General features: G+C 46.4%; 1 protein-coding gene across 1 annotated transcript in view; it reads right to left on the bottom strand.

Moving 5' to 3' along the window:
* HSD17B12 (hydroxysteroid 17-beta dehydrogenase 12) overlaps positions 1-10,598 on the bottom strand; it is a 117,891-nt gene that overhangs the window by 62,513 nt on the left and 44,780 nt on the right. The window contains exon 3 of the mRNA XM_019519366.1: positions 1,589-1,699. Coding sequence (XP_019374911.1) covers positions 1,589-1,699 — 111 coding nt within the window. The remainder of the gene's footprint in view (positions 1-1,588; positions 1,700-10,598) is intronic.

Here is a 10,598-nt window from a genome sequence, read left to right on the forward strand (position 1 = left end):
AAAAAAAAAAAAAAAAAAAAATACTACAAGAACAGTTAAACTTGAGCCTCCTGAAGTAAGAGTCAATGACTTTATGCTACAGCCCAACTATTAAGCTTCAAGAGTTCTGTAACTAAAAGGCAACAGTTCTCACAGAACTCAGCTGTTAATATAAAAACACTAAACATTTAATTTAATTAGTGCTATAGTTTTAAAATAAATGCAGAAGCATTTTCGCTCTGGCATGTGATCACAGATGCACCATTCTCCCCTCCCCCCCTCAAGAACTAGTGAAAACATATGTGTACACACATAGGCGCACACGCTTACTTTTTTGTTCATATGCCAGTATAAGTGCATAAAGTAGGATCACTAGACTTCTAAGAATTACAAATCTAGCTGTACCCCCTTATGTCTTATGAAGACAAAGCATTAGGTCAAAGTTAGAGAGCTTATATTATTTTGGTTTCACAAATATTTGGTCAGGATGATTTGAACAGGGATGACCCTGCCTCGAGCACGGGGTGGATAAGATTAGCTACCGGTGTCCTCTGTATACATTTTTCTACAACAGTGGTCACAAACCAGTGCACCTGAATCCACTGGTGGACCTCGGAGCCTATCTGAGGCTGGGGTGGGGGGCTGAGTGCCCGCGTGCATGCATGCGCGTGCCCCAGCTCAGCAGGTCAGTCCATGGGGAAGGGAAAAGAATGGGTGGGGGCTATATCGAGGCCACTGCAGCAAGGGACAGTGCCACAAAGGCAGGAGCAGGGGTAAGTTGAGCGGGCCCCTGGCCATGTAGGACTTACCTGCCCACAAAATAATTTCTTCTCCCTCTGCCACAATCTTCCCCCCCCCACAGACTTACTTGCTGGGTGGTGGGGGGCAGCAGCACACAGCAGATTTTGGGTTGCTTTTAAAATGCCAAAGGTGATCTACTTATAAAGGTTGGAGACGACTGTTCTACAATATGCGTATTGTGATGTGCGATAATTTAAGACGAGCAGTTGTAGGGAGTAACCAGAAGATATTAAGCAATAAATATCAAACTCTTTGATTAAAGGGCACAGAGGAACAAACTCCAATTATTATGCAATTTATCTAGAATAGTTAGGTATACAAAAAAATGGAGACCTAAGGTGGCAGAACTTTGATTGGTATACAGCCCTACCAACCAGTTGGACAATACTTATACAGTTTATAATGCCAATAAAAGTTTAGTTAAATTAAACTGATTTACATATATTTAGATGCATAATCTGGGGGTCTTATTAGGACTCTGAAATGAGACTGTCAGATAGCTGTAGCACATGTGGCCCAAGGTAGGTCTTTCATAATACAACTCAAACTAAAATACTCAAAGGCATCATCATAAGCATTCTGATTATGAAATAAATTTGAGCAGAGATGCAACTAATATATTGAACAGGGATACTTTTGGGAGTAAGACAAACAGAAATATATAGAAAGCAGTCATTTGGGGGTTTTTTTAGTCTAGTTACATCAGTGGTCTCTGCAGGCTAGTTTCAATACTAACAAAAAGGCAAAGTAGTAAAGGTATCTAGACAAAAGTCCCCAGCATAAGTTTATAAATAGTTCAGATACAAACCTAAAACACCAATCTCTAGGCCTTCCAATGCAGCTTTAATTGTAGTGTAAATATCTTCTCTCTCTCCAAAGTCTGCAACAATAATTTTTGTTTCCACCTTGAACTTCTCTTCTGAAAATAATAAAGACAAAAAAGAAGAATTAAAATAAGTAGAACACAGTTAAGTCAAAACAACTGGTCTATTTCCGATTTAAAGATCTGAAGGTACTCAAATTTTGATGGCTGAAGAGAAACTATTGCAATGTAAGTCAACATCACAAGTATACATAACATCACCTTAACTTGTGCCGAGCTAGTGTACCTGCTGTTCTGGTTTAAATCCACACTTAAGTATTACAAATAAAATTCTACCCTAGTTAAACTAGAAAAGATGCACTGTACTACTAATTTTTTTATCCTCACCAGGAAAGCCTCAAATGATTCATTACCTTTTGTACATGAGGGCCCAGGTGGATGACAGGTACACACTACACAGGTTCTTAAGTGATCAGGGCTGTCCAACTTCTAATTGGCTCAGGGCTGCAAACCACATAAGGGGCTGTGCTATCAGGGACCACGAGCACAGGTTGGCACTCCCTCACCCCACTGCATTGGATGTGCAAGCAGGGCGCAGGGGCACTCTTCCATGCCATTGCACTGTGTGCATGTGGGCGAGGGTGGGCACCTCTGCCCCTGCGCAGTGCACCACCTCACCTGCAGCAAGCTCCCCTGTGGCACTATGCTGCACAGCTCTCTGGGCTGCATTATGCAGTGGAAGTGGGGAATCCAGAGCAACTGGGGCAGTATCAGCTGGGTGGGAGCCCAGGGGCCACTTGTTAACCTCTCAAAGGCTGCATGTGGCCTGTGGGCCACCACGTGGACAACCTTGTTATAGATCATGCAAAACGGAAAAGTTAAAAGCAAATTTCACATTCCTCCAACACAAGAGTGGGCAATTATTTTGGCTGGAGGGCCAATTAACAACTTTTGGTGAGCTGCTGAGGGCCGCAAGGGCAGCCCTGCCCCGATTGCCATCTTAGGACCGGAAGTCCCACCCCCAAACTCTGACCTTTGCCCCCAAAATGGCTGTTGCATGTCCGCACCCCCCCTCCCTGCAAAGTACTCATTTTGCGACCGGGGGGTTGCCATCTCGGAACCAGAAAAAAAACCAAGTCGTATACTAAAAATCAAACGACTATAACATGTTTTAATTTTATTTCAACACATATTCTGGTCCTGATTTACATGCGTTTGCATAGTGTACAAGGTGACTGCAAAATAGCTCAAAATAGAGACACAGAGAAGGCAGAGAATTTGGGCGGGGTGGGGGAGGAAGAGTTGTGAAGGGGTGGCAGGGGCGTGTGGACCACCCCACCACATCTCCCTTCCCCCCACCCCCATGGCACTCAGCCCCCACTGCTGGTGGCAGCATCAGCAGGTGGCACCAGGCTGTCAGGGTACTCCTGACCCACAGCAAGCAGAGCCCCCAGGGCAGCATGTGGCTCCAGCTGAATCTCAGGAGCTGCACGTGGAGGCATGGAGCCTGCCTGACCTAGCCCATCCCAGCAGCCCATAGCTTCAAGCCAGACAGGGCTGGCTCCATGTTAGCACATGGGGCTCCCAGCACTACAGGCAGGAGCTACACACCATCAGGCTGAACTAACCCCTTGCCTCCACATGGGGCTACCAGAACTCCAGCAGGGAGCTGCATGTGGAGGCATAGAGACTGCCCAGCTGGATGGTACATGGACTGGGAGCCATGGGGTCATGTGGCATCGGGCTAGGTGGGCTCCATGCTGCCATGTGTGGATCCCCACTGGAGTGCTGGAAGCCGCACATAGAGGCATGGAGCTGGCCAGCTCTAGCCTTATGGAGCAAAACTCCCACCTGCAGTGCCAGGAGCCCCACGTGCTGGCACAGAGCCAGTCTGGTCTGAGTCGGAAGTGAAGTCGAAGGTGCACACCAGCAGGCCAGCTCTGTGCTGCCACGTGCAGCTCCCAGGATTCAGCAGAAACCGTGTGGCACCGGTGGACTCTGCCTGCTGCAGGCCAGGAGCACCCCAAGGGCCCAATGCCTGCTGCTGTTACTGCTGCCAGCAACCAAGGCTGTGCACAGTGGTTGGGGGGGGAGGGGGGCCTACACCTACCCACAAAACCCACTCCTGCAGGCAGGAGCTCCCCTCCCCACTCACTAGCTGTCCAGTCTCATGCCATTGCACTTGGTGCCTCCACATGAGGCTCCCAGATGGATTGTTACGAGCCCCACAGAGAGGGAACACATAGCCCGTCTAGTTCAATGGCGCACAACCTCAAAGCCTGCCTCCCACTGGACTTTCAGAGGGGCAGCCGTGGGTCAGAAATAATTGTTTTTTTAAGCAGCCCTGTGGGCTGAATAGAATGGCATAGCGGGTCAGATTCAGCCTGCCAGATGTATTTTACCCGCCCTTCCTCTAAAGTGTTGATAGAGTTCAAGTGCAACATCTCAGCAACACAGTCCTCAGCATGTTTCTGTATATATAATCAGCTCACTAATATTAGCAAAGGGGAATTGGTGCAGGTCTTGCTCCAGTGTACAAAGACTCCTCTGGTCCTATATTGGCTATCTTCTCGGTTCTTCAGTGACCAAGGAACCCAAGAAGCACAGAAGAAAGAGTGGCCGAGCAAGAGATGGGGGAAGGAAGGGAGGAAAAAACGCTTATAGATTAATTTCCAAATCACCCAGTACAGAGTCACTTCCATTCTTGGCAAAGTAGTAATACAGATATTACACATTCAGGTATTCCAGATATTTTATTCAAGCATAAAATTTTTATTTGTACAAGGAATAATAGTTTCCATCAAGTTAAATGTATTCTGCTTCAATTAAAATTGGCTCAGTGCTTCTTTCTTAGGCATCAGCAAAAACATAAAAGGCAAAAATAAAATAAAAAATAAAATAGATATTTTTAATAAGGTCATACAAAACATTACCTCAGTGTTTCTTAAGGAATTTGTATATGTTGTAAGAATGGCTATGGAATTTTTAAAAGATCATTCATAAAAAAGGTGTCAATTTTAAAGAGGAAAAAAATCATTCACAAAAAATTAAAAGCACCCCCATTCCCATGATGCTCTCTTCCATTCAATAAAAGTAGCAGCTCCCATGATTCTGTTGCCCATTCATCCAGAATCATGAATCTACTGCACTTACTGGCTTGCTTGCTGCTTTCCCCCCCCTTAACATCCCTAATGGCAGATGCAACTATTTTTCCCCCTCTTCATCTTTCATGAACAGCTGCATTGTTTAAAAATCCCCAAGGAGATGTTGCTATGTCAAATGACGACGTAAATACCATTAAGCCCTTACTGCAGCAGCAGTCCTGTGATCGCGTCAGAAGAAAATCAAGTTCAACATCTTTTACTGTGGTGGGGAGAGGGAGGTGGAAAGATTCTATTTTTGAACACATCTGTTCTAATGTTAACACATACATGCACACACATGAAATCTTATAGGACACTGAGGTAGAAGGGGCAATATAGCAAATACATACAATTAGTTTGGGCAAGTGAAGCAGCAAAATAGGACACTGCCGCACGTGTCATTTGTGCAGTTTTACAATACATGTGACAATTTTCATTACCATCAAAAAGGTGCTCTATGCAAAAACACATTGTTTAAACAAGGCAGATGCCCTTAGTAACACTTGCTCGCTTAATATTCCACTGAAAGTATTTATCATGGGGTTTTCTTTATCAGTACTTACCTTTTTTCCCCACACTTATAAAAGCATAAAAAGATACTGAAAGATAAAGAGGTAAGTAAGAAATAAAGACCTAATACTGAATGGAGATAAAAATACAGTACACATCATTGATGGTAGTTTTACCATGCAACTGGTCTTCAAGGCTTTGGAAAATTATCAAGTCCTTAAATACATGAATATAAAATAATTAAACCATGCAGGTGTAACTAATGTACATCATCTCTTATAAACGTAAAGCAAAGTAAAAGAGGAGCCCAAAAGAACATTATAGTGAAGAGAGGAAAATAGTAAATTGGTACCTGCAGCAAAAATGATATTATGGGGGGTCATGTTTAACAAGTGTACTCAGGATCCCTCCAGTCAACATTGCTGAACTGATACCAAGGCATTCTTCTACTGCTTCACTCTCCTCTTCCTCAAATGATTTTTCAGGTCTAGTTTTTTGTTTCATTCCCTAAGCTAGTGCTTGGCAACGATTTTACAAGCAGCAGGCTGAAACAGCCCAGGCCAGCACTTTCAATGTGGCTGCTACCGCAGCTATTGGCTGGCTGTGGTGCCAAAGCACGCTGCTGCTGCTGCTGAAACGGAGCTGAAGCCCCCCAGCTCCACAGACCAGTTTTAGCCCACAGGTTGCCAATCCCCATATTAAGCTGTCCCTCTGGCCAAATGATAAATACAAAATTATTTGATCTTTGATTATATCAAAAGTGAATCAAGGAAATCGGCTACTGATTCCAGTCGCCACAAAACATTAATGCACAAAGCTTGCTATTCATTTTGGTAGGGTTGGCTTTCAGAAGCAACTGGCAAGTACACTCATAGAAAGCAAGAATACACTCAGGTATTAACACTAGTTAAGGTGCTCATGTTTTAGGAGAGAGGTATATGAATATTTGGGGCCAAGTTACTACACCTACCCTAAAAGAAGACAACAGTGTCACTACAAGGATCAAAGAACAGATGGATAATACATAGGGAACTACCAAATACACAATTTCATGGGAATTGTGTAATTGGCAGTTTCCCATGAAATAGTCATTTTCCCGTGAAAAAGTGTGGGGAACTGGCTATGTTCCAAAAGCCGGCAAAAAGCTATTTCCGAGAAGGGGAGAGGTGGAGGGGAAGGAAACAAAGAAAAAGAAAAAAGGCAGACTGCCCAAAACTGGGGGAAGCAGGGAAAGGAAAGAGAGAGGGACAGGAAAAGATCCCATCTCTCTGTCTCCAGAAAAGGGGGGGGAAGGAGAAACAGGGAACAGAGAAACCCACCTCCCAAACTGTTTAATTAATTAATTGCCCTCTGCCCCTTGAAGAGGGTGATAATTACTGAATTAACAAGTTAGGCAGCGCCAGGTACGGCAGGGGTGGGCAATTATATGGGCGCAAGGGCCACATTAGGGAGTTTTGATCAGCTGTCGTAGGCCAGCCATACTGGGAACAGCCCTAGCAAAAGCTGTGCACTGGTCAGGACCTCGGTCAGTGGAAGCACAGTGCAGGCTGCCCCAATATGAGCGGGCACGGGATGGCCCCATGTGGAGCACTGTGGGGGGAAGGGAAGCTGCAGGCTGGATCCAGTCACCTGGCAGGCCAGATTTGGCCCATGGACTGTATTTTGCCCACCTCTGAGCTAGGGCTTTCAATCAATGCCTTGGATGGGACTTATGGCAACCCCCAGTCACAGGCATGGGGGCCGGCTTTGCTCTGCCTTCAAAATGGCAGCCCCGGCCATGAAATCAGGGGGGCTCAGGTGTGTTACAGCCATATAATTGGCCACTGGGGCCCATGAATTTGGTAGGTCCCTAATAATATACCCACTCCAGAGAGGAGCCCAGAAGAGATCCCCAATCTTCTTGTGGGACATACTGCTAACCAAGGAGATGGTATTGCAGCCCGACCCATACAGGCAGCAAAACGTGAGCTCCAAAGCAGCAGATTCAAAAGTGGAAGATTTAGACACTGGAAAAAAGAACCATTCACAGGAGATAGCGAGAAGAAAAAAATGCCAGACCAAGTAGGTAGGACTGAAGTACAGAACAAAGGAAGAGTGGAAATAGATATCATCATTTTTAAAGGTTTTTAAGATGAGAAATGTGAATTAAAATCATACAGCTCAAGGGTGTCAAACTCACCTGACCCTGTGGGGCTGGATGAGTGTTGCTGGCGTGCTCTCTGGAGCTGCACTGGGCCCAACTCCTTGCACAGCATCTACAGCACTGAGGTCCAGCCTATGCTGCAGCTCACTGTGCATACAGGTCCAGCATAGGGTGTGTGCTGCCCACAGCACAGAGGCTGGACCCGGCACTGGAGACAGCACATGTAGCGAGTGCTGGGTCCAGTCTGCATGCTGTAGCAGTGTGGATCCCTTGCTGGCCCAGCAAGCTGTAGGGCTGGCACATGCTGCACACATGCAGGGCTGGATTGGCTGTGCATGCTGCAAGCAGTACAGGGGGCCAGCAAAAGGTGTGCACTGCATGTGGAGTTCTGCTGGGCTGGCCCTTTGCACTGGTTCTGCTGCAGCCTGATCCAGACTGTCCCCGGAGCCAAAGTACAGGGCCAGGTAAATGGGATTGTCACATGCAGCACACACCCCAAACTGACCCTTATGTGCTGGGCATGCAGCACCAGGTCCAGCCCACACTTTACATGTAGTGTACAGAGCCAGGGCTGGCATGTAGGGTTAGTTCAGCAACCCACCGCCAGAACATATGAATCCACAGGCTGCATATTTGACACAACCGAGATGGCTGATACAGCCGAGGTATGGTAACTGCCACAAACTACATGAAGACACTAGAAAAAACTTTCCTTCAGGTGCCCTAGGCTAAATTTGGCAGTTCTGAAGCCTGTAACCAGCCTCTCCTGCAAAGGGTTAAACTGACACTCAAGGTATATAAGAAACTTTGGGAGTTCAGAAGAAAGAGGATTTGAACCATGTTGAAGTTGTGATCCTAATAAAAGTAACGTGTGAAAATGTGAAAACAGTTTGGGCGTTAAACATGTTAAAGATGCTTTTGAGTTAATGAGTTTGGAACTGCTCTACAATAATCTCACCTTTCTGTCAGTTACAGAGCATGACTTAAGGGATGTGTACCCTCGAGAGGAGAAACAGACTGATACCTTTAGCAGAGTGGTAATCTAGATCTGGGAGAAAGCCCAGAAGGGAACATCCTTAATGCAGAACTGTGAAAGGGAGATGCAAATATGCTTCTCAGTCAAAGCAGGCAAAGCCAAGCCAGAAGGTCTGTCAGTCCCATACCAATCTTCAAATAAAGCTTAAGATGTGAAGCATTTTATTTGCTTGGCAACAGAGCATAAGTATGCCAACTACCCAGTGGTCAAACTGTGTCCCAGAGTAGTAAATAATCAACAGGAGTAGGAGGTATGGGGAAATAACTAACAAGTCACAGGACACCAAATTGCCTGCAACCCAGTCAAATCATATGGTGCTTCCAAATCAGGTGCTAGCAAAGATCTGGACCAAGGTCTTACTGATCTACTGGTAAGAAAAGATTCTGCCACCTGACAGTGGTGCTGCAAAGACAGTCCTTTTACTGTATTTTTTAAAAATGTAATAAGATTAAATTGAGTTAGGCTAAATCCAAAGGCTGGGCATGGGGAAGGGAAGGGAGAAGATCCATCTTGCCTGCCCTTACTAGGAAAGGTATGAGACTGTCCCTGCAGCAAAAACCCCGAGTGGGAAAAGGAAAACCGGAGTTTCATTGACTACTGCTCTCCAAGAGGGGAAAAAAAAAGCCTCTGGACAAATATAAAGCAATTGGAGACAAGGATGAAACTTAGCTTGGAGGAACAAGGCCCCAGATGCACTGTGGTGTTCAGTACTCTGCAGGGACCAACCCTCTTCTGGCTTTCCCAACCAATCAGAAGTATGGGGCTAACAAAAGCATAATGGAGCACACCAGCTTCATCCCTCCAAGTACCTACCAAAGAATTACAAGGGAAAAGATCTTTATAAGAATTCAGACAGAATGGGACCCTAGACTTTCCTGACAACTATACTGGTGTAAGACCTGGGACATTTCACTGAATACCTGAAACTTGAATCAATAACAAGTAATGGTGGATGCTTTACGTGGCATGCAAAAACATCTCTGGAATTCCTGGGGAGGCCCCTTTGCTTTTTTTTTTCCAGAAGAGAAGTATGTGACCATTTTCAACTTCTAGTGGATTTTATAAGATTGCTGCATTACTATTGCCTATGCATACATGGAATCCATCATTTACTAGCAGGATGGTGTCTGCGGGGGTTGCCTGGCGGGGCCCCTGAGGCCTGGGGATAGCATGGCAGCCAGGGGCTTCCTTGCCTGTCCTGCATGTGCCCAGATTGAGGCACTGGAGGGGCAGGTGAGGGAACTCCAAGGAGAAGTGAGCAGGCTGTGGGGGATCAGAGCAATTGAAGAGATTGATAGCTACTTTCATTCTCTGCAGGACAAGATGCCTGGTGGAGAAGCTATAAGGGAATGCCCTGAAGCCGATGCTGGTATGTGGAAGACAGTCACCTCAGGGACCAGACCTCTCGCCACAGAGACAGCTCCCCCGGTGCAGCTGGGGAACAAATATGAGGCCCTGGCTGCACTGGAGAAGCGTGCATGGGGGAAAGTGCACTGGACGGGCCTGCCACCACCACTGAGTGAGCTGAGGGTCAGCCAGGTAAGCAGAAGAGACACCATGTCATCGTTGTGGGAGACTCCTTGCTGAGAGGAACAGAGGGACCCATCTGTCATCCGATCCCACAGCGCGTGAGGTCTGCTGCCTGCCTGGGGCCAGAATTAGGGACATCACAGCGAGAATTCCTAACCTCATCAGGCCTGCTGACAACCTTCCCATGGTCTTCATCCATATGGGAACAAATGATGCGGCTAGGAGTAGTCCAGACCGTATTACAAGTGACTACAGGGCTCTGGGGACCATGCTTAGGAAGACAGGGGCACAGGTGGTCTTCTCAGTGATCCTCCCGGTCAGCAGTCACAGTAGGCATCACATCACCAGTGTCAGAGAAGTCAATCTGCAGCTCTGGAGTTGGTGCCATCACGCGGGTTTTGGTTTCCTGGACCACAATCTACACTTCTGTGCAAGGGACCTTCTGGGACATGATGGGTTTCATCTCTCCACAAAAGGTAAGAGTCTCTTTTCTTACAGGTTGGCTGACCTCCTACATGGGGCTTTAAACTAAGTACAACAGGGGATGGGGAGGCAGGAGATGGAGAGTGTCTAGAACCTGCAGTAGTACACCCCAGGTAAGTACCAAGGGGACCTTTGGGCATCAGAACGGGA

The sequence above is a fragment of the Gavialis gangeticus genome, unplaced genomic scaffold (genome assembly GCF_001723915.1).
Source record: "Gavialis gangeticus isolate Ggan-Ray unplaced genomic scaffold, GavGan_comp1, whole genome shotgun sequence".
Taxonomy (NCBI): domain Eukaryota; kingdom Metazoa; phylum Chordata; order Crocodylia; family Gavialidae; genus Gavialis; species Gavialis gangeticus.